The following is a 24,042-nucleotide window of genomic DNA, read 5'->3' as shown; positions in this document are numbered from 1 at the left end:
AAGGAAAGTGTGGGGACTGATGAGTCCATCACACTTCAAGTGAAGTTATTGTAAGGACCAGGTCTTAAAATGACTATGATAGCAGGCCAGTAAAGATGCCAGTAGAAATGCCCAGACACAGGGCTGAAATTTACCTTAGGTCCTTGAAGCCCAGGCTCTCCACGAGCTCCACTGTCACCCTGATGGAACAAAACACATACTGAGTGTCTGCGTGAGACCAGAATATAAAGGCATCAACATGCAGGACTTGGAGCAGAAGCTCAGTGATGCTCGTGAGCTGTTAACCCAAGGCTGGATGTACAAAGGCCTGATGGGCTGCCTACACATGTGCTCAGGGGCCGGGGGGATGTGCATTTAATTAAACCAGCTCCTAGACAGCCACTCTAATTAAAAAACACATCACCATCACATGTTTTAAGCCCCTGTGCATTTCAAAGTGGCTGTGGGGGTGCTTTATCTAAAACTCAATCCACAAGTTTTAGCTAAAGTGCCCCTGGACCCATTTTGAAATGCACGGGGGCTTAATACACATGACAGCGAGGCGAAGCTAGAGGGTCCTGGCACCTGCAGGGCCTGCCCCAGCTGGTCTGGGACTCACAATGCAAGCTATGCCCCCTCCCATGCCCAGTTTGGGATGCACGCTGTAGCACAGGAGGTGTGGGTGAGGTGGGGGAAGCTGGGGGCTTTGTGGGACTGATCCTGCTCGTGGACTGGCCCAGCACCACTCAACTGGCTCATGGGGCAGGCTGAATTTGACACCCCTTCTTTAGAGTTTGGGCTTCAATTCTCCGAGAGGCACTGTGCATTACAGTGAACGATGCCCACTGCAAAAACCCGGAGATGGGATGAACACTCCTCTGGCTTTCAATAGGCAACTTGTGCTCCCTCCGGCCGCATCATCAGCTGATCCACGCAAGGTTTGATGGAAGGCTTTCACCCAGCACTGAGCTGGGGGGTGAGCACTGCCACTGCCAATCATGCCCTCCTGTCCACTGCTGCTGAATTCAGCAGGGACGGGGAGGAAGAGGAAGGGTGAACAGAAGCAGCGTTCATCCCCTGGGCTTCCAAGCCATGTGAAAGTAGGGGCCCCATCCTGACCTGACCCTGGTCAGCTGGTGAGCTCATTGCTTCGGCAGGGCTCTAACAGGTGCCTGTGCTGACCAGGCAGTGAGCACAGAGCTCGCTGTGCATGAGCAGTGCAGCTGAAGCAGGTAATAGCTGCATCTTCTTGTGCTGCTCCAGGATCCTCTGCTGGTTGTCTCCCTCCTTGTCAGAGTGTATAAAACCCTATGTACGTTGCAGTTGTAACCAGGAGGCTCCACTGAGATCTCTGTGCTTGGTCAAACCCAAGAGATTCAGATAGATCAATGCCAGCCTGTTGCGGGGCACCATTCTTACAGATTCATCCACTTGATTTCCCAGCAAGGGGGGCCAGACTTACTCTCCCAAGGGGCCTTTTTGCTCTTTTGTTCTTGGTCTCCTGGGCTAATCTTCCTAGGCGGATAATCCTAATTAAAAACATGCTGGCAGCCCAGCAGTGTCTGTGTTTCAAGGTCACAAGATTGCTATTCTTTAATTGAACATATGCTAGAAATCCCAGAGAATAAGGAATGAATCAGTGCAACCAACCATGACTAGAACGTTTTACGTTGTTTCTGCAAATGCTTCACTAAGCATTTCTTGGGGTGGTGGACAGCACAGAAGGAAGAAGAATCAACCTCTTACCTTTTCCCCTGGAATACCAGGTTCACCCTTCAGAAATGGAAAACAAAACGAAACAGGAAAGGGAGGCAAGTCAGTAACGTGAAACCAAATAAGAGAAGTCACATGCATGCTCAAAATTAACTGCTGTGGTGAAAATAGGGTTGCGCTGTTGATCTACATCTTCCCCTGAAATGCCAAAAGTGCATGTATACGTACATAAAGAAAACCAAAACCCAAACCCCAAACACCCTCTCATTCAAGTGTTATTTCCTCTCATTTTAACAACTTGCATATTTCCTGCCAAGATGATGATTTAAATGGGGAAGTTTACCGTTTCAAGGCCAGTTTGATTCTTTGGCGTTCTTCCCTTGGATTGATGCAGGGGAGTTCACATCTAGGTGAAAGAAGGCCAGGCGCAACCCTGCCCAGCTCCATGGAAACATTTTGAGGATCCCTGACCTGTTAGAGTTTGAGCTGTAATAAGCTATTTAGTACTCACTTTTAGTCCTGGAGGTCCCCTTGCACCCTGTAAAAAGACAAATGAATCAGAATATCAGGGAAGGAACGTCTAAGATCAAAAACATCCGTTCAAAATGTTTTCAGTCTTGTGGAAAATGGCAAAGATGCCAACGTCTGTTGCTTTTACTTGTGACTATGTCTATTCTCAAAAGGTTTTCTAAATCAGGACCCAGAATAATAAACTTCTCTCTTAACGATTATATTTTATATATGAAAAATATCCTATCAACCTATCAAGTTACCTGCTTAAGAACTTCCTGCCACCTAGCACATCTTTTATAGGCACAATGATCAACATGAAGGTGTTTCTGTAGTTTACCACTTTTAAACTATTGTCAACTGAGAACTTGCACAATATTAATGTTTACCAATAATCTACCAGGGATGAAGCAACAGGATGGGTTAGTTCAACAGGACCACTCTCACTTGAAAGAGCCCTGCCTATGGTGACTTCCAAACCAAATGAATCCAGGTAGCGCCTGCAAAGCCCTTGCAGGACGTCCTATTGAGTTGGATTATTTAGTTTTAAAGTAGACTCCCTCGTATATCTTATTTTGACAACATGGTCAATTTGTGGATATTAAATCTCTTCACAGTCTCCCCTTTGGTTCTTTTCCTCTTTCTCCTGGGGAGATTGAACATACCTTTTCCTGCATCAGCCTCTGCCTGCATTTCAGAGGCTTTACTATCTTGCTGGTTGCTCTTTTTAAAGGGTTCAGTGCTTAGAACTGATTCTTCCCTCTATCTTCTTTTACTACTAGTTTATTGTCCTACAAAATACTTAGCACTTTTTATTCTGTCCCACTTCAATTTTTTACTTCCACAGTTGGCAGACAGCTGTTTTAAATATACATTCTGGTATATTCAAGCTGTATCATATGGTAAAGATGTGCAAAAGGTCTGATGTCCATAGAGGAGTGGTTCCAAGAACATGGTATAGAAAAGCAAGCACAGAAGAAAGGTGTGGGACAATGGGGGAAAGTGACCCATGATTACTTTGTCCTTTGAGACGAAACCCATTCCTGAAAAAAAAAAACCCAAAAAACTTTGCCTTGGGGAAAAGCCTGTGACACCACTGAATCCTCATCCGTCATTGGTGCATAGGGTTGGAACAGCAGCCAATTTCTAGTCTCAAATTTCACAGCTAACTCCTGGTGAAACTCATTTTCAGATTGTAGCATAAGCATGAAGCCTTGATGGAAATAAACTCTCAGGAGGCAAAAAAATAAGCATTTCCTTGTATAAGTATGATCCAAATTTTGGAAGAGTGAGGTAGTACTGAGAGAGTCAGGGGTGGTAGGAGCAAGGACAAAGGATATATTTATAGAAAAGCTATGATTAGAAAGGACTCACCTAATTTTGGCACAACACAGAAAGCTGAAGTCCCAAGGCAGTATTTGGTTTATTCAGGATCCTGAAACTTTTCTCCAAGCTTGACAGCTGTCCATCTCTGGACAGGTCCAACCCAGCACAGTAGCACCATCCTTTTTTGTCTTAATTAGCAAGTGATGGCACAATTAAAGTAATTTACTGTGTGGGGGTATAGGTTGACATAAATAAGAGAATTCAAGTAAAAAACTGCATGTGTAGCTGAAGCAAACACCCCGTGTTTAGTAAAGCAGACTTAATCCATTAGTGCCGACACAACCACTGCACATTGAATACTAACCATCACACCGGCTTCTCCTGACTCTCCTTTCAAGCCCTAGGGAAAGGAAAGGTTAGCAATTCAATGAAGCTGATTATTGCCATCTGCACCAGCAACCTTCATTATCCAGAATGTTCAAAACTAATTACTTTAAGGTTTATTAATTTTATACCCAGAATTTTAATGAGTTATTAATGAGTTGGAGATTTAGAACCAGGTTGGTGAAGGTTCTTGATCAGGACAGAGGTACAAACCTGATTGAATATAAAAATATATATATATTTGCTAACTTTTAGCTCTTTGCCATGAATACTAGAAAATATGTCTATCTGTCCCTTCCCCATTTCCCCCTCTCTGGATGATACCTTCTCCTTGACAGTTAGTTTCATCTACTGACATACTTTAATTTCTCAAACTACCAGGGAATTTAGATCCTTGTCAGGCTACATTCAGGGAATCACTGGAAGCAGCTGTTCGGAGGTGGGCAGAGAGCTGAATTGTACCCATTTTCTGAAAGCCTTTCAGTAATCGCTGGTAATCCAGGCTACTGGCACACTGCTAAATGGTCTCATTTCACAGCCTTCCCTGCATGGTGAGGCCACACAGGAAGCAAACAATCCTTAGCACTAACTGTTGGGGACACATGGTCAGATTAGGCCCTTGGCACCATTGTGTCTTGACCTGTCACAGCTAGTATCCTGCTGAAGTACACTGTGGGTATTATCCATCTTACAATGCAAATTCTTTGTATTTGTTGTTCCTTACGGGAGGGCCTTGTGGTCCCCTGGGGCCATCTTTTCCTGTATCGCCAGGGGGCCCTCTTGCACCTGGTGGTCCGGGGGGACCAGGTGGGCCAGCAGCTCCATCTCGACCTTGATCACCCTGTAAGAAGTTCAGACAAATGTTATGACGTGACAAAAAACACGAAGAGGCAAACGGTTTGCCCTGAGTGCTGGAGATGCTGGCAGGGGACGTGGGTGGGGGACTGGTGCCTTGGTAGCACCATCAGTATAGTTTGGATGTCTTGTCTTGGAGTGGTGGTAAAGATTTTAAGATGGACATTTAAGGGGCACGTGGGAAATGCCTTTGATTTGCCAGGCTAAGTTTGTGATACAAGTACAAGGCTGCTGGGCAAGCCCCAGAGAAGTCCAGCTCCCTTGAGACGTACTGCTTTTCCTCTGCATGAGGGACCAGCCAAGTTACATAGTGGGCACTCAGGCCAACACATTCAACTTGGAGTACCTAAACCTAGGCTCCAGGTCACCTACTGAAGCCCCAACAAAGCCAGCGCCCCCCTGGGAGGTGGCCTGTATTTTTGAAGGCTGCCCCAGTGCATGTTAACGCCAGCCTTCAGTCATGCCATCCCTATGCAGGCAGGACTGTACCTGGGCCACAACGTGTACCTGACCCCTCCCTCCATCAGGATTTTGCCCAGTGGCTTCCGATAAACATTTTGTCTGAATAAATCCTACACGACTGGGCCTCACTGCAAACAGGAGTATGGAAAACACGAGTTAAGTCATAATGTCTACAGAGAACACCACAAACTCCAAACCATGCCTTCACCAAACATGCAGAGAGATCAAAATGTATTTAAGCAACTTCTTTACAGTCCAACTGCAATCGATTCAAATTACTCAACTTGCACCATATTTTGCTTGTGGAAATAACAACAAATTAACAATCTCTCCACTTGCAGTGTTTAGGATCTTGTGTAGGATTGTTCCAGTTAAACATCCACAAATTCTTCAGGATGAGGTTCAGGAGGAGGTATGCTCCAAACCTGAAAGTGAATTCCACGGTGCAGATCACTAGCTATAGATTCGCTGGTGAGCACCAGCTGCCTAGCCTCTATGGTGCAAAGCAGATTACTTGAACACATGGAATCCACAATGGAGAGATCCATGAAAGTTTGGGGTGTAAACTTCTGGGCAGTGTGAACAAGATGAGGAGACACCTGCATTTAAGATGGTCCATCCACAAATCAGGGGCAATTACACAAATCCCAAAAACTTTTGATAGGACTTGTGCTCCAATAATCACTCATGCACTTTGGAAGATACTACTGCAAACTCTACATACTGTCCCCAATTTTGTCTCAGTCAAGAGACTGCCCACCAAATTTTGCCTAAAGAAAAATTGAGGGAAGGGTGTGTGCGAGGATCCTATGAAAATGTTCTGTGTTATTTTGTAATTACTATTGTTATGCAAATGGTGCAAGTTTTGCATCTAGGACTATGCCTTCCCCACACCAAATCACACAAGCTCAAGGCTTTAGTTTTCACTCCCGTCTTATTTAGGCCAAACTCCCACAAAACTCAAATGGAGTTCTTGCTTAAGTGCAAATTCAGGAAGCATCCCTGGATTTCACTCTATATTTATGATATAAAATGGCAGTCAAGGTGCTACCAGATAGGAAAGAAAGAAGATAGGCAGGAGGAAGCACAGCACACCAGAGGAAGGAGTTTCAAAACATCTACCTTTAGGATTCGTCGAGTAAAAGCAAACTGGTCATTAGAAAGAAATCCGTGATTGTGGCGAGGAAAAACCATCTAAGCCAGGTGAGGGGGATGCGGAGCGGGAAAGATCAAGAAGTCAAGATGAAAGCTAGTGTGGGGGGGGATTTTTCAAAAGGCTCAATCAATATTATCTTCCAAAAATAACTTTGATAAGGAATGAACAAGGGACATGAAAGGACATATTTAAGGAAAAGCAGCAGTGGTGGCTGTAGGTCTTTGCGTCCACGGGAGGATTGGTAAGCAGCAGGAGAGTGAAGGATTGTCATTAATGTCACACAAAAGAAGGCATTCAGAGCTGCCAAGATGGACGGGGTCCTCCATTTCAATGTGTTGCTATACAACAAATATGGTAGCACAACCCAACACAATGGAAAGTACATCCCAGAGAGAAAGAATATCCCATCTAACCAGAGCTAAAATGAATATTAAATGTCTTCCTTGGTCTGTGAGCCACAGGTGCATCTCTCAGCTCCACACAACGCAGAACTATCTAATCGAGCCCGTCCCCATTCATTGCTGCACTCATTCAACCTCCAGGCTGATCTGTGTGGAGAGGGAGGCAAAATAAACGCTTCTTCTCCTAAAGCACCGGTTTGACTCCTGCACGACCCAGAGGAACATGTTCCCTTAGTGACTTGAAACCAAAAACGCCTAGGATTTAATCAGACCTGTCATTAGGATGCTGGCGGAGGTTTAGAAGGAACCCCAGGTTAAGGTCTGGCAACCATTTAAAGAATACACCTGCCCGATTCCTAGTCAGGGAACATGACATCCAACCCCTCCAGGCACGGTTCGCAATCCCAGACATCCCAACACGTGCTAGAGACAAAAGCAGGTCAGCTTTGAGCTAAATGCCACTAGCAAAGTTGGCCCGCAGGCCAACTCCTTCTTCTACCAGCCCCAGGGAATATGGTTCGTACGCAAGGACCAAAGCCTGAAAGCCTCGTGTTACTTGAGTGTCTGAACATACACGGAGATGGCTGGTGTGGGTTTTGGAAACCCTGCTTTACGGATAAGGCCGGGAGCTGGAAGGCAAGGATTCCTGGGTCTGCTAGACGTCCAGGTTTGGTCTCATTGCAGTTACTCCCACCAAGCCACTCTCAGAAAAAGGAGGGACAACAAAGCTGGATGGGGCAAAAAAAGCAAGTCCCTAACCAAATCTGAACGAGCCAAAGGATATTTTACCCCCAAACCGCACATGAAAGGATCAACTCAGCCCTCACTGAAATGCAGCGAGCTCTGGGGAGGAGTGTGGTGTTTCCCAGTAGAACAGAGCAGGGGAGAAAAGGATATTTTCAAGAGCAAATATACAGACATTAAAGTTATGATAAGAGAGTCCCTTCTCTGTCACTGGGCCGATGGAAAGACTCTGACGGAGATCAAAGGGCGCTGTACCAAGCCAGTCGAGAACCCAGGACAGTGAACTGGAGGCAAGACTTCATTGTGCATGTGTCCAGCAGCTGAGACAGGAGCTCTTGGCAGTAATCCGGCAGCAAAGTGGTGCAACCATACCCCTAGCCCCCACAGATCCACCCCTATATCAGGCTAGACCTTAAAGCTATTTAGTTACCTAAAAATGAAGACAGGCATCAGTGGGATTTTCCCCCAACTCAGAGGAGACAAATATTGAGGCAGGTTTCAAAAATCCCACCTGGTCCCTGCCTGCACCTGAATTGCTTTTACACTGTTCACATCTAGCCTTTGCAATGGCAGAGGCTGCTGTTTCCTACCTCCTCTGCAGCTCGTTTAAAATCAGGTTTAAACCTTTGAGGCTAAACTGAACTCCAGCTTTGTTTTACGCAACCCTTGTGGAGGTAGGGATACGCATTACCCGAGGAAATTATGTAGGAGAGCACAGCCAACACAGACACGGCATGGGAAGCCGCTTGGCATCTTCTGTTCTTTGAAGGCGTGCAACAAACAGCGAGATGAAATGAGTTATCAGCTGTCTTGGTGGTTTGAAAGGGAAATGTTTTCATAATCTCCCTCCATCTCTTTTGACTGCACCGCAGTTTGACTCTCCTGTCTAGCATTTAAACAACTAACTGTAACTCTGACCACAAGGAGTTATTTTGGATTCACCTCACAGTAAGGAACAATCCAATCCTGCTGCGGGGATGACTTCCTGGAAACCCACCACAGAGCATCATCAGTGCTTTGCAATGTGGTCTCACTGACATGCATATTCACATTTCTCCCCAGGACATCAAGATCAGAAAAACAAGGGTGGAAGGGACCTCTAGTCCAACCCACTCCTTGAAGCAAGATCATCTCTGTCTAAACCATCCCAGACAAAATGAGAAAAAAAATATGTAAGTGACATTTATTTTCAGCTGATTTACTGCATAACTTATAATTTCTGTCTGATCAGGCTTCTGTTTTGTGTTGTTTTTCTGTTTCTTCTAAATCCAACAAAAGGACAATGGTAGCTGTCAGTTATTCTCTGAATTTATTACATCCAAACATCTGTGTTACAAGAACATTAAGTTCTCAACTCAGACACTAGTTCCTGCCAGGCTTGGGATCACATCATCTTAATGGAAGAACATAACTGCCGTTTCCTAGGTCCCTCTTGCCCAATCTCCTGTGCACAGCAGCAGGGAACGGCTGCTGAAAGGGAGAATGAACAGGGTATGACCAAGGTTTTTTCCACTGTTCCTCTTCCACTTGTAGCCTCCAGCGTTTCATGTCTAGGAAGCTCCGATTCAGGGGCCGTGCCCCTCACTCCCGCATTGAATTGCTCCTGATGCCCCTTTCCTCTAAGCATGTGCCCAATCCCTGTTTGAGTCTGGTTAAACTGTCAGCTTCCACCACATCTGGTGGGAATGCGGTCCACCCTTTAATGACACACTGTTAGTTTTAAACTGATTACCTACTAGCTTCATTTTATGTCCCCTCTTTCTTTCTTAATCGTAACTTGGCTCCCACGTGGGTATGTAAGAAAAGGCCGTCATCGAGTCTTCAACTGTATGATCACATCCTATTTCTCCCAGGATCTCGGGCCCATGGTTGGGAATGTCTCAGAGCCACATGGTCAATGAAGCTGCCGTCTGTAAGACCCTGCCTCGTTTATGGCTGAAGCGGGAAGGCGGGTGATGAATGAAGCAAGTGAACTGCAGGAAGAGAAAAGCCAGCTGCCTGGTTAAGGCAGCAGAATGCCACCCAGGAGCAGAGCTGGCTTCTAGCCCTGCCTCTCCCACATATTCCTATGTGAGGCTGGCAACATTTCCACAGCTGACCACTAATTGACTGTTCCTCATTTTTGGAGGGCATGATGTAACATCTCTCAGGCTAGATTTGCAGAGATGCGTGCTCTGAACTACCACTAAAATTAGCTGGCACTGTACTTTGAACCTATCAAGCGTGATAAAATAATTACAGGCTCTGAGGGTGGGGGGTGGAAAAATCAGAGGCAACCTGATTTCTGGGACTGTCTTCCTTTAACCTGCTCAGCTTTAAACATACTTTTTGGATGCTTATTTTATATCCAAACAAAGCATCCATATTTTACATACATACCCCCACACAATTTTTCAGTGCTTCAAGTTTATTTGAATGAGTTTTGTGTTCCAACTGTTTACTTGCAATCCAAGTTTGGCAAACACAGATCACACCATTGTTTCTTGTAGAATAGTCCAAGGGGGAACTTTTCCAACTGGAGTCTCAACTATAGTCTGCGATAACATTTATGACAGGTTCATCACACGACAGATTGACCCTAGGGAAGTTCCCTAAGGGGTCCAAAAGTGGAGCCCTTTAATCTGATCCTTCAGTTGATGAGGGTTAACTTGTCACACAATAGGCCACTTAAAGCCCTTTGCAGCCATGCACATATGTCATGGCACAGCTGTAGAGCACTTTCAGGGGGTCAGTCATGTGACAAATGTCACTTCTGTCTGCGCCCAATATTCTTGGGAAGTCTACCTACATATTTAATAGATTGATAAAAAAATTTCCTTTGGAATATCTTCCTAAGCTTTCTGTACCTTCCGGGTAATGACGACTCTTCCCTCGTGAATGATCTTTTTGTTATATGTATTAGGGTTTATCTCAGAGGTGGGCAATTATTTTGGGCGGAGGGCTACTTAATAAGTTTTGGCAAGCTGTTGGCAGCATAGGTAGCCCTGCCTTTTGACAGTTGCCCTACCCCCTGGTCACCACATTGGGACCAGAAGTCCTGCCCCCTATCCCCTGACCTTTGCCACTGGAATCCTTCCCCTTGCTCTCCCCCCCGCCCAAATACTCATTTTGGGAGGGTGGGGGGTTGCCATCTTAGAACCAGAAAAAAAAAATCATACACTAGAAGTCAGACACCTACTATATTTATATTTATTACAAAGCATATTTGGCATGACTTGTGACTGTGTATTGTATATAGAAGAGATTGCATAATAACTCTAAAATAAAGTGTCACTCTTTTATATTGTTTGGGGGTGGAGGGGGAGTGTGTGGAGGGGGCTGGAAGGGCTGTATAGGGGGGCATAGGGTATGTTGGGGTGTGGGGGCAGGGTGGGGAGTCTAGGGACCCCCCACACACTCCCCACATAGTGTGCCGTCCCAGCTGCTGGCAGCAGCAGCAGGTGGGGAGGTCAGGTTGCTTGTGCCCAGCGCAGGCATGGCTCTGAGGAGGGAGCGGAGCCTGCCGTATCATCAGGGATTTGTGCCACGCACCTGCAGCTCCTGCTTCCACCCAGCTGCAACTCCACCCCCACACCAGCCCCGCTGCTTCCTTACCTGCTGCCCCGCGCTGCTGGCTGGGCAGAGCTCCTCCACCCAAGAGGGTGGGAGCGAGGCCCAACAGGGCACATTGGGGGGTTGTACACATGGGCGCCTTGCTCCCACCCTTGTGGATGGAAGGGCTGGGCATGGTGAAATTCGCTGGGGGGGGGGCACCACGGCCAGATGAAAGTGCCTGGAGGGCCGCATCCGGCCTGTGGGCTCTATTTTGCCTACCCCGGTTTATCTGTTTCAGCTGCCTTTTCCTTTGTTCGTTGCTCCTTCCAATAACTTGGTTTGCTCCAAGATTCCAAACTGTGCAGGGGAGACCCCTCGTTCTGGGGAGTGTGGAACTGAGGTGGTCTCGCTCATGCTACATGGCCCCCAAGGGAAAATATGCAGAAAGGAGTCAGTCAGACTCGAGCAGAAGCAGCTGGAGAAGCAGGACAGGCCTCTGGAGGTACAAAGGGTCAAGAAAACAACTGATTTTTAGTTTGGCTACCACGCTGGAAAATTCAACCATTTTTCCCCTGGTCCTTTTGATTAAAATGAAAAAAGAACACCTTTTCCACTCACCAGGCCCCCTCCTCACTAAACTGCCCATCTCCCACCTTCCAACTTCCTTCCAAACTGTTGCGACACGGCCATGGCATTTGTTGCCATCGTGCTGTTTGCTCTGCTTGGGTGTCCTAACTTTCTTCCACGGGATCTTTTCAAGGCAGGGAGAAATTACTCCTTTGCATCTCCAATGAGGCCTAGCACCATGCAGGCTGGCCCTGAGGCATGACCATAAACATCGTAATTAATAATAATGGCAGAGCACAGGACTGACCGTGACCTGACGTACTCTATCAGCAAGGAAATCAAGCTACCACAGAGGCTGTAGCGATGATACAGACTCAATGAAGGAAGTAAAAATAATCTAGGCCAGATGCTATCAGAAGGCTGCATGCCTCCGGGACGGGAGCAGAGGTGCTGAGCAGCACCGAAGTGCCTTCAAAGCCAGAGACGTTTAAATTTATTTGTGGACCACAAGCCTCGAGGGCCGGGCTGGTCACCTGAGAATGGTGCTGAGGCCCCACAGTCAGGCATCCCCTAGGGACTCGGCGCACCGGGGCACCAGGCTATTTCATAACATGGGCACTTTGAAATGCCTGTTATTTCTATGCAGAACTGACAACAGCTGGGAACCGCTTCCAGCCTTTTTGTTCAGTTACATAAACCTTTTTGGGTTTTTTTGTTTCAAAGTGCTCATTGAGAGCTTTCATATTTAGCCCAGTACTGTGGCAGTACCCAGAGCAGAGCAGGCCACTCCTCGGTATTTGGCTTTGGTCAGCCTGGTCCTCCTCCTCCTCCCAACACTTTTCTAATCTAGCAGAAAAGGCATGACTAGATACAGAGGCTGGAAGCAGAAGCTGGACAACTCCAGGCTGGAAAGAAGATGCAATTACCGATGGAAGCAGCTGACCCATCAGAAGGTGGTAGATGCCCTGTCACACGCGGTGCTTAAGCCACGTCATGATGTAGTACCAAGAGGTAGGCTCTACCACCAGCACAAGCTGGAGGTTTGACGAAGAGATGAGCTTGCCACCCCTACCCCCAGCACACTGCAAGCTGCCTATGTTAGGCTGCACAAACACAGAAAAAAGATCGTGAGGTCCTTGCCAGCTCTACTTGCCTATGACTCCGAGAGGCCATGCATCCAAGCAACACTGAACCAGCCTCCAACTGCATATTGGCCCTGTGCCTTGGCCTCTAGGCTTAGCCCAGTTCACCCTGCAACACTGCTTTGACATGTCCTTTCTTTGCCTTTTCCCAGGAATGCCAGCTCAGCCAATCTCCATAAACTATGGGCTAATGAAACCACCACTCGCAGATACAGTGCAAAAACCACGAATATTCTGGTGTCTCCACCACACCACTTTGTTCCTCATGATATGTTGGGTCCCATTTTCTCATCACTGTGAGTGCAGAGCCCTTATGCTCTGGTCTAAAGCAGATCCTATGCATTTTCTACAGGAATCTGCTCTCAGGTGCTATTTTAATTCTCCAGTTCTCCATTAGAACCTGGAGGGCAATATAAAACCTTTCCCAAACCATTGTTGCATCACAATTTGCAATGGCACATTGCACGTACCTCCGCCTCCCTTTATCCCTTCCGGTTAGATAAAGAGCAAGCGCTCTCAGTACTTACCCTCGGGCCAAAGTCTCCTGGTTCACCCTACACAAAACAGGGAAGAACAGAAATCAGAGTTCAAATAGCAAGCGTTGAAGGCAAAGCATTTCTCGCTCCAGAAATAACCGCCTTCCTATGGCTGTCCCAGCTCAGTGGTTATAGGAGAAAACAGCCACAAAACTACTGAGCTGCTGAAGGAATGGGGAGAAGCAGCTGGTATGTGGACATCCCAAACCGCAAGCCAAGGGGTGCGTCTGAACCCTACTGTTTGGAACCGTTCCTGCACATCTGCTAATCCTTTCCCTCGGAGGAGAGAGCCCAGCACTGTTTCTACCCTGATATTTCACAGTATTTCTTGCTGTACCTTTCCCTTGCAAAGGGTTTCCAAAGTAAGGGGAGAATGTAGCTTTACGGCTTCTCCCTCCATCATGAAAAAATGATACAATAGGACTGCAGCACATTAGGGTAATGCCAGTGTAATGGAGATGACACACTTATCTGCTAACCCACTCAGCAGGGTTTTGGGAGAGAGGTTTTAGAGATCTTAAGTTTGTACCTTTTCCCCTTTTGGTCCTGGAGGTCCCTGTAAACATAAAAATAAAAATAAGTAACTAGCACAGGCATCGGCAGACATATTCCTGTTACAATATTCCTGCTCAACAACTAGGATTAAAAGAAGTAATCCTCCCAACCCACAATCTCCTCTACATTTCTCCTCTTGAAGTTAAGGTACAAGCTATTTTATCCAAAAGGGACAGGTCTAAGACACATCAGTGAAATCATACGTTTCCTCTTGACATGGACCCCAAAAGTCAAAGAGCAAAAAAAGTACCATTGGCCAACATCCAAAGGACACATGACATTAACTAGATACAAGGCATTTCTTGAACTATTAAATCACTTCTAGAAACGCATGCACAGCGTATCATTACAAGCATGCTATGCCCAATAACACATCTGTTTAAAATAAATAAGGAGGATGGGGCACTTTCCTTGGCCGATTTGCTGATGTCATGTTTCTTCCAAGGAGACAGGAAAGAGGAGATACGGTACAGCCTCAAAGAGCAGCCATGGAACGTGCTTTGATGCGCTCGTCAGACAAGGCCCAAAATGCAGCAACGATATTGTATTTTGTATTCAGCACAAGTAATGGTGGATGGCAGGAAATGCCATTTGCTGAAGCAACAGCGTATAGCCTATGCAATAGAGCATGGGTCGTAGGCAGAAGGTCAGGACAGACCCTTGCTTCAAGACTGGCCGTGGATGACACTCTTGGCCCTTGCTTTTCACGAGCAGAGGTCTTTCATCCTGGTTTGAATCTGGCCATTTGAAGGGCTGGGCTTTGCTTTTTCCCTGCCTTATTTTTTAAAATCAGTCTATATTCACTTTGTGCACAAAGTCTCCTGTGTATATGGATGTCGGGGAGAAGTGAGCATTAAACATCTAGCCTGTAACTCTTTTCAGAAGATCCCATTCCTCAAATTTTTAAAATAGGGATGGAAAACATAGGAGAACTGGTTCTCTCGTGAAATTTCTTTCTTTAATATTTCTCCATTTGGGAGGGCCAAAAAAGACTGACTGATTGACACTCTCTCTCTCTGTGAATATAAAATATACATGTAGGAAACACCAACTTTTTCAAATGACTAAAGAAAGTTCAGTTCATATTCAGTTTGAATGCTGGGTAGAGACACCTTGACTGGATGGTTGATCGTTTTTCTCCTACTACAAAATCAGGCAGCTTCTTTTCAGCGTAGCAATAAAGATGCAGTGTATCTGCAGCTCTAATGAACCATTCCTGAACTGGCAAGCAACAAATGGCTAGAGTAGCTTTTCAGTCAAAATTACTGGAGAAGCCTCTGCTCGCTCTCTCAGTAGGAAAGAGCTGCTCTGAGACTATCGTTTGAGAAGGGTCCACATGGTGCCCTCTAGTGAATGTGGAGGGAAATGTGATATAAAAGCAAATTGCAAAATAAGTAGATGCACAAATAGCAGTTCTGGAGTAAATATCCTCTATGATGAGGTCCCATCTAGCGACCAGGATTTTAGGCAGATCTGCTCACTTGTGGCTGCAGTGTTTCCCTACTTGTTGCCTTGCTGGTACCCAGCTAAGAGGCAGCCCTTGCTTCTGCATCAGCAGCCTTACTTCCTCAGTTCCATTTTAAAGACAATCCCTTGCACCTGTGCTAAGTCAGAGACAAGGCTCTTCACATGCTCCCAAGGGTAGAACTTGGCACATCTTTACAGAGCTGGTGTGGAGAGAGGAAAGGGCCCAGCTTAAGTTCAGGGGGCAGTTAGGAAAGCACTTCTCTTCACTTGCAAGTGAGCAACACTGGATGCAGAAGACCCCAAAGCCATGCAACTCCCAAATGCCAATGCTACAATCACCTTTCAGAGTAAAAACACCCATAAAGGCCCCAATGTTGCCAACATCTTATCAATAGACTTATCGTTACATACTATGATTAGTTCTGCTAGAGACAGCAGGGGCCCACATCGGTGCTGCAGTGCACCTGTATGATGACGCCCACCCACAGGATAGTAAATTAGACTGTCCCAATGACTTCTTTCCCATGGGTAAGTCAGTGTGTGCTAGAAATCACACAGCAACCTTGTCTCATGCATAGTTGTGTCACAGATCATCATAACTGTGCTGGAATTGTGCTCCTCTCTCATGAAGCAAGTAGAAATACTTGCACTTAGAGCTCTACTTACAGGCTTGCCATCCAGACCAAGAGGCCCCTAAAAAAAAAAGAGAGAGAGAGAGAGAGAGAGAAAAGCAAGGATACTGTATTAGAAAAACAGAACTAAGTCACAAACACAACAATTTTAGTTATGTTCTAAGAAACACTCTAAGACAGAGGATATATTGGTTAAATTTCTCTCTCAGACCAATAAGAGTATGGTAAGAGAGGACAATCAGTGTTGTCAAGCAACAGGGAAAGTGGAAAGGAGCGTAAAAGGAAACAAAAGGCTTAGTGGGAAGAGTATGTTGCTACCTTTTTGGCACAGTGCACAGATCTCTCTGGGAATTTCAGGCTCTCAGAGGCCACGAGCAGAATGTGCTTGGCTAGGGGAGGTACGGCAGGATGCAGGACAGACCCCACGAGTGATTGGACTTTTTTAAGCTTTGTTAAAGCCTTTGTACCCAAGTCTTATTGGGCATGCACCGTCCTGAATGCAGGAGACGGACTCCCACAAAGCGTGCCGAGAATCCTGTAGTTAGGAGCAGGATGGCATCTTGGGCCCCTATTCTGCAGAGGTCTATGCACACATTCAGCTCCTCTCACCACAGTGGTCCTAGAAATTTAGGTATCTACACAAATGCCTACAGAACCTGGGCCTTAGCAATTCTAATTACCCATTAAATCCACCCATTTTAGGATTCCCAGAGGAAATATGGTAAGTACCCTGGGACATGCAGATCTATTTACTATCGATTCCTGGGAGGTAATGAATGGAGGCAATCTTTGTCCTGTACCTAGCTGTTATAAACCACTAAACCAGGGGCGGGCAATTATTTTGGGTGGAGGGCCGCTTACTGAGTTTTGGCAAGCCATCAAGGGCTGCATGACAGGCAGCCAGGGGCAGATAATTATTAATTTTCTAAATTTTTTTTAGAGGCCCCACGGGCTGGATAGAATAGCCTGGTGGGCTGCATTTGGCCCACAGGCTGCATTTTGCCCACCCCTCCATTAAATGTATTGGGCTAGCCCATGGCTGTAAAGCAAGATGCTCAGGGAAGAGGAAAACGTAAGTGTTGGGAGGACAGTGGTTGTCTCACGCACAAGACTAGTGCTACCCTTCCTAACAACCCATGCAAAGCCTTTGGCTCTTGGTCAGCTACTTCTCAATAGGAATAGTTCAATAGCTCAAACCCAGACAACATCAATGCACCTTAAATATCTGCCTAAGTTTCAACATGTTCTTTATTGGATAATAATGGAATTAAGCATGGTCTGAACTGCTTTGCTGAACCAGGGCCTTTGATTTTAGCCAACTGTGCTTTGGAGAATAGCTACGACAGTGGTGAGGCCTCATCTAACCCTTCAGCAGAGCTATCTGCTATCTGCTAGCAATGGATGTCTGGTATGGCTCAGCCCTTCTTCAATGCTGGTGAGCAGATGTCACTGTATCATGTAAGAAACCCAACAACTAGACCTTGATGCAAACGCTTTGAGCCACATACTGATAAAAACAAAGTTGGAAAATGTCATTTGTGTCTTCAAACATGTGATTTTGATCTTGAGTATGTTCTCAACCCCGAATAGGATGTAGCTTTGTGTCATCTTGTAAATTAAGGGCAAGAATCACAACGTTATACCTTAGAGCCAGCACTTTTCTTTCCCAGACTTGCACATCATGGCTTCATGTGTATAACATATGGTTCATCTGCCAGCATCTCTCTATAAACACACGGGGCTGAAAACTGCTCTCACATTACAGTGATGTAAATCTGGAGTTACTACTAAAGCAAACATAATTTGGACCAGTGTATTACACAACAAGATGTACTCAAGTTGTTCCATGTTTTCTAAATGAAACATTAGGGTAAAGATTTAGTTCTGCTCAAAGTCTTCTGTTGATGCAGTTAAGGCAGGGGGGTGGGGAGATGAAAACTGAGCAAGAGGATCTCATGAATTGCATTTAAAAAAGTCTCCATCCAGCTGGCTGTTCCAAATATTAGTTTGCAGCAGCTGCAGAGATGTAGCTTGAAAAGTTTGGAATAGGAACAATTGTGTTAGGAAAATGTGTTAAAACAGATGATGAAGTGCTGTGCCTCTATTACTGGTTATCAAATGAATTAAATCATTCCTAGAGCAGTTTACCAGAAGCAAGGGCCAATCCTTACATACACAATAATTCTAAAGTGGCTTAAAATGTCCTCTACCGACATTTTTTTTTAATCTCCCCCCCCGCCCCCATCAAGTTCATCTAAAGATACATGATTGGCACCAATTGTTAATATAAGTGACTAAATTGCCTCTTTAAGTTTACAGACTTGTGGACTGGATCAAAAGCTTTCCCACCTTCAAAAATCACATTCTCTGTACTTTATGCCAGCCCCTTTTCTAACCCAAGCTGTTCATATCTATTTGAAAGAATCACCTACGAGTGCTACACATTGATTTTTCTCTGGGAATTCAAAGGAGATGCATGTCAAAGTACCAGTAGCTTTAGATGCACCTTGTTCTCACATTCATGTACTTTAGAGAGATCTATACAAAGTGAGATTCTGTTTTGCCTTTATGATAAATACACAAGTTGTGGGTTTTCTATGATGTTTTAATCTTGTCAGAATAATATTATCCAGTGGTTCTTCCTTTTTTTTGTTTTTTTAGGGCACGAAAGGTAAGCAGACAAGCGAGAAGAATTCCTATAGCATGCTGAACTAGTTTTAGTTTGGTAAGACCTGACATAAAGCAAATATGGAAATTGGAGCCAATTCCAGTTTTCAAAATATAACCAAACAAAGCCTCAAGGATTTAAGGATGGGGAAAAAAATAATTTAAAATCCCAGTCCAGCTGCTTTTACTTTGCTGTTTTGTACCAATGCACAAAGTGGCATCCAGAAAGGAGAACGATACCTTTCTCAAGGTTAGCATTTGAAGCAAGTTGTTTAATAGCCAATATATGACAAAAGCCAGCTCAGACCACATTTTCAAAAGGATCTTCATCTGAACCATTACATTTGAGCAGTCAAGATGATGCAGGCCTCACAACTGAGGTTTTCAAAATCCAATTATTTGTACCACCCAAATCCATGGGTGGGTAAGGGGGGGCGAGGCATTAACTGAGTTAAAGTGAGTTTACACTTTATCCAGCCAACTGCCCAAGCAAAGATGAAAGTTTATTGGGCCTAAAAACTGTACATGCCAATTAATAGGCAGCTTCTGAAAACGTGGTTTGCTTTGTCTAAGCTTTGAATTATCAAAAGCATCCTCATGCTGCGACTGTTAGCACATGCAAATGTGAATGCTACGCTAGGTACTTTGAGACTGAGCTGGACTTCTAGGTAGTTTAAAAACAAAATGCTCCCCTCTTTGTGGGGCAAGACTCACCCTTCAGTACAACAAGCCCAAAGTCCAAGCACCAGTCCAGTCCTATTAAATTTGGCAGGGCTTTGGTTGGGGACACTCTCTGTATGACAACCCATTTGAAACTTGGACAGTTGAGACTAATGACACTTGGGGAGCAATCCTCCAGATTCGGAGTGACACGTTTCTCCATCTGTCCAATTCAAGGGAACCTTCTCAAAGCCTTCAGGTTTGCAGCATCACAAGTAGTTTGAGAGGAGATGGATTAGGGAACAGAGGCAGGCAACACGGGGCAGAGGTAAATGGCAGAATTACCGCTAAGTGGTACCTGCGTGCGCACAGACCCGTTTGAGAAACTGGGGCCCAGCCTGCTCTGTCAAAGCATGCTTCCTTATATTTTGAACATTAAGTATAGAATATAGTAAAACAATATGCAGGATTTGAGCTGCAGTGTGTACTAGGGCCCTAAATGTTGGCTCCATGACTACTTTTGGCATGTAGCATTTCAATGCCGGAGGATGCTGCTTCTTTATTCATACATGTTCTGAAACAAGAAAAAATTGGCCGTTTTGCCATTCCAAATGGGGAGGCAGAGAGTGTTTAAACAGCATTTCATTTCTCCTCCTCTCTCCCCCACATGCACAAAGGATGAATGCCTGCCTCATAGGCCAGGTCTAGGTCTACAAACCATTTCAATCCTTCAGCGAGCACAGAAGTGGCACCGAAGTCTTGTCGCTCTGGACAAGGATGACTTTTCCCCAGATGCTGAATTGCTCAGATAAGTGCACCGAGTGACAGAAGCATCAGGGTACCGCAGTATTTCAGCATCCAAAACACAATAATGAATACGTTGAACAATAATGAATACGTTTGTCAGCTGGCTCCCAAACACTCCTCTTCCCTGGCTCCTTGCACTCTGACAGCGTCCGAGGAAATACAGTGTGGTCTTACCCCGCAGCTAGCGAAGTGAAGGTAGCGTGTCACTAGCAGACAGCTGAAATAAATAAATTAAAAAAAAAAAGCCCAAAAACCTATGAGGAGTTTAGGGTTTCCCTTAGTTTCTGGGAAGCTAAGGGAAGCCCTTACCTTCTAACAAGCAGGTAATGTAGTTTCTGCCCATTAGCACCCAGGAAGTAAGAGCGCAGCTTGATTTCCCAGTGAAGAGAAAACCTGTATCACATATGGGCAATGCCACATTTGTTGCTTGATTCTTTCCAGTAAGACTGAGGCCACTCCATGCGTTTTCTCTAAAAAAAAAAAAAAAAAAACCCCAGCAACCCCAGATGATAAAAACCAACTCCCCACTGTCTGTCTATACTTAGAGCAAGTATAGACAATATCCAAGTTAGCTGGCCTTTTGCCTTTCCACTGCAGTAGCATATTTGCTGGCAGAGATGCGCTTGTGTTAACAACAGTTAGGATTAAAAAAAAAAAAAAAAAAAGCCTAGAGTAAACAAATGCGGAGATAGCTAAGAGGACGGTTCTCCCGGCTTGGGAGTTTCTCCCAGAGTAAAGTGCTTCCTGCCATGTAGGGCAGGGGGAAATCCTACAGGCAGTTTAAACAAATCCAAACGCATGCATTTTGACCTTTTTCTCTGCAGCTTCAAAACAGGGTGAAACAGGATTTCAGCATGAGAACACAGGAGGCAAGAAGCGACTGCCGTTCAAAGGGGCTGGCATCACAAACTATCTGGAGCCATGGTCTGTGATAGTCTCAGTGCACTGAGACTGGTTCCAAAAACAGGATTACAAGCTAAACTTTTGCTGGTGTAACTGGATTTGTTGCAAGTGTGATGCTTTAGGACATTTTCATACTGGCAAAAAGCATTATGAGTGGCACAATTCCACTCATTCTTCCGATTGCTTTGTTTGGGAAACTGGTATAAACTCTTCCAGCAAAACTCCTCATATCCTGGTATAAGCTGCTTTGCCCATAAGGGATTTGGCAAATATACCAGCTAAACTCTTGATAGCAGACCCCTGGCTTAAATGAGCAGGCTTGTTAGTGAAGAGCCCTAATACCAGCAGACATACTTGTAAGATGACTGATACCTTGTCCCGCAAAACCAATGCACTGGTTCTTCCGTCTTCTTCCTGCAAGAGCGTAAGCATAGCCTGCTTGCCAGTATGCTTGCCATGGCCATGCTGGAATCATTATCTGTCATTCAGCATATTAGCAAAAATATCGAAGATTTTCCGAAGACGTGCGTTTTACTTATGAAATGAATAATACCAGAAATTGCCTAATGCCTTGTCCGCATGACCATTAAAGATGCACTTAAATGCAATTATTGCTAGAATCAATTCCCAAAAGCCCCCATGAAAAGGGATTCACAAACACACTAACAGACACATTCCATGGAGTTAGGGGATGCCGAGTAGGGAGTTGACCTGCAACAGGACTCTCCATGTCTCTAACCTGGATCCTACCAGCAATGGCCATAGTTAAACCTTGCACATTGCTGCAGCGACTATGGTTGTAGCGGCAATATGGAATGAGACCACTTCCCTGCAAAGTGGGAGGAAAGCCCTGCTCTGCACTTATTTTGCCAGTATAATGTTACTGGTCAGGAGCATGGGAAAAAACACAGTCCCAATTGACAGAGACATCAGCCAACACCTAAGAGGACCTTTTTTGCCAGGATCGGGTATTCCACTCAGTGATCTGGTTATAGCACCTAAATCTCCTTTTGGAGATTTGAGCTTTAATTCCTCTAGGCAGCTTTGGAAATCTTCCCTTAGCATATGGCAGCCTGTCATCCTCCTTCAACAGCTGTCCACCACTACTCAGGAAAATGAACACGACAATTTGCTAAAGGAAAGCAACTACCACATGTAGAGTTTCAGTACTGGCACAAGGCAACAGTGGCGCAAGATGGCAACTCTAGTGCCTGAGCATTACACCAGAACCAGTCCTCAATCTTATGCCGCCCAGTGTTTGCACTGGGGCTAGTGCTTATCTATACGAGCCTGCGAGGGATTAGAGCAAAGGGGTAAAAACATCCTGAGATGGAGACTATTTCTGTCTCTTCAACAAGTCTACAATATTTACGCTGCATTTACGTTTGATAGGCTCCTATGCATGACACAAATCTAGCTTAGCATGCCCCAGGGTTGTGAATTAGGTCTCTAAATGCTCCCATCTGCTCTAAAATTTCACACACAAGGTCTTCATCTAGAAATGAAGTTTCATGGCTCCATTTCTTTAACAAATTGGGTTTTGAAGATCTTCTGCGCCAAAAACCTAAACGCTGAAAATTACTAGACAAGATGGTTGCACAACTGAAAAAAAAAAAGTAATTTACAAAAGAATTGGAGCTTGTCATGTTTCATGTCCGTAGATTTGCTTAAAAAGACTTTGGCAGAACAAAATTACATTGTAAGTCGTGGCAACTAACTGATTTGGCATCCAGGGAAGGAGCCCGCTCTTCTTCCTAGCATACTTTCTGCGGAAATCAATACAAGGTTTTCATTTTGAGAAACTGCTCCGAGGAGCAGAGTCCCAAAGCAAAGCCTGGCAAATTCCTTCATGGCAGATTTAGCAGGGAAAGTCATGTGGGTTCAACTGTGGGTTCAGGTTTGCTTGTTAACATTTAAATGCATCACAGATTCTCTTGGCTAAGCAAAGATAACTTGTAAATATAAATATTTGCACAACAGTAAGATACTCCGTGGGAAATGCAATAGCCTCCAAAATAAAATTAGCCTTTGCTTAGCAATGCTTCAGTTTTCAAATGAAAGCCCAGAGCACAGCAGATGCTGTATAGTTAGCTAGATGGCATGGCTTGTTTGCAGAGGGCCCAACTGCCCGCACACCCAGATAGCAACATCAGCGTGGAGTCCCATGGATCTCTTTGCAAGGCCAAGTGTCATGGAGAGATGCGACAGCCTGTAGGCAACTCTAATGTGCAGCAACTTGCTCAACGGTTTTTATAATGAGGATAGGATATTCTGGTCCCTTCCCTTCCTGAAATTCCCACTACACTGAGAGCCGGAGGGTGGGTTAGATCAGCTGAGGGTCCTCACACAAGATACTGCTCTACCCCAAACAGGCCTTGGGATGGGTTGAGCTGAGCTTCAGTGTCCAAAGCATTTTTCAGCAGACTTGCACAGAAAGCAGCCACAGAAACCTTACTTTGCATCACCTCACCTCCCTTTACTTAGGTATAACCTCCAGAGATGCAACCGAGTGACGTGCAGACCTCTGGTGCTTCAAGCCGGCAAGGGGGACCGTTCGTGTGAAAAGAACCAACAGGTGAGGCCCAAGGGGGAGCTTTAGTGCAAAGGTTTTGGAGCTGGCCGCAGTCCCAATGCAATATGAAGCAGGACATGGGTGGACAAATGGCCAGACGCCAGCCAGTGCCCAGTGCCCATAATTAATGCCTCATTGCCAGGACGCTCTCTGCTCCATCAGTTCATTAAGCCCAAAGACTTATGTCCCTCATATTACTGCACTGGTGCTTAACAAGCACACCGTGCTGCTCTGCCAAACAGCTCCAGGAAGGCATTTCTGCTCCGGCCATTGAAGAGAAGGATTTAGATCAATCAGCTTGGGGGTTCATTTCTCCACCTGAAAAGAAAAGTGAGAGATCATGGAACAAGGTGCTAAATAGCACAGTGGAGGTGTATTTAACCCAGCAAACTACGGGTGAGGAAGGGACTTGACATTTGTGAGGTTCGCCTGAACCTTTGCCCAGACGACTGCAGGGGGCAGTGACGATA

At 45.4% G+C, this 24,042-nt stretch overlaps 1 protein-coding gene across 1 annotated transcript in view; it reads right to left on the bottom strand.

Annotated features, from left to right (window-relative positions):
- The window catches only part of COL23A1 (collagen type XXIII alpha 1 chain), a 336,766-nt gene that overhangs the window by 23,855 nt on the left and 288,869 nt on the right, over positions 1 to 24,042 (bottom strand). Inside the window, exons 6-13 of the mRNA XM_019505969.1 lie at positions 15,998 to 16,024; positions 13,839 to 13,865; positions 13,301 to 13,327; positions 4,637 to 4,753; positions 3,893 to 3,928; positions 2,204 to 2,230; positions 1,726 to 1,752; positions 135 to 179 (exon numbers count right to left, since the gene is read on the bottom strand). Of these exons, the coding sequence (XP_019361514.1) occupies positions 135 to 179; positions 1,726 to 1,752; positions 2,204 to 2,230; positions 3,893 to 3,928; positions 4,637 to 4,753; positions 13,301 to 13,327; positions 13,839 to 13,865; positions 15,998 to 16,024 (333 nt within the window). The remainder of the gene's footprint in view (positions 1 to 134; positions 180 to 1,725; positions 1,753 to 2,203; positions 2,231 to 3,892; positions 3,929 to 4,636; positions 4,754 to 13,300; positions 13,328 to 13,838; positions 13,866 to 15,997; positions 16,025 to 24,042) is intronic.

This window comes from Gavialis gangeticus, unplaced genomic scaffold (assembly GCF_001723915.1).
Source record: "Gavialis gangeticus isolate Ggan-Ray unplaced genomic scaffold, GavGan_comp1, whole genome shotgun sequence".
Lineage (NCBI taxonomy): Eukaryota > Metazoa > Chordata > Crocodylia > Gavialidae > Gavialis > Gavialis gangeticus.
Note: the sequence above shows the minus strand (reverse complement) of the source record. Positions and strands in the feature narration are given on the sequence as shown.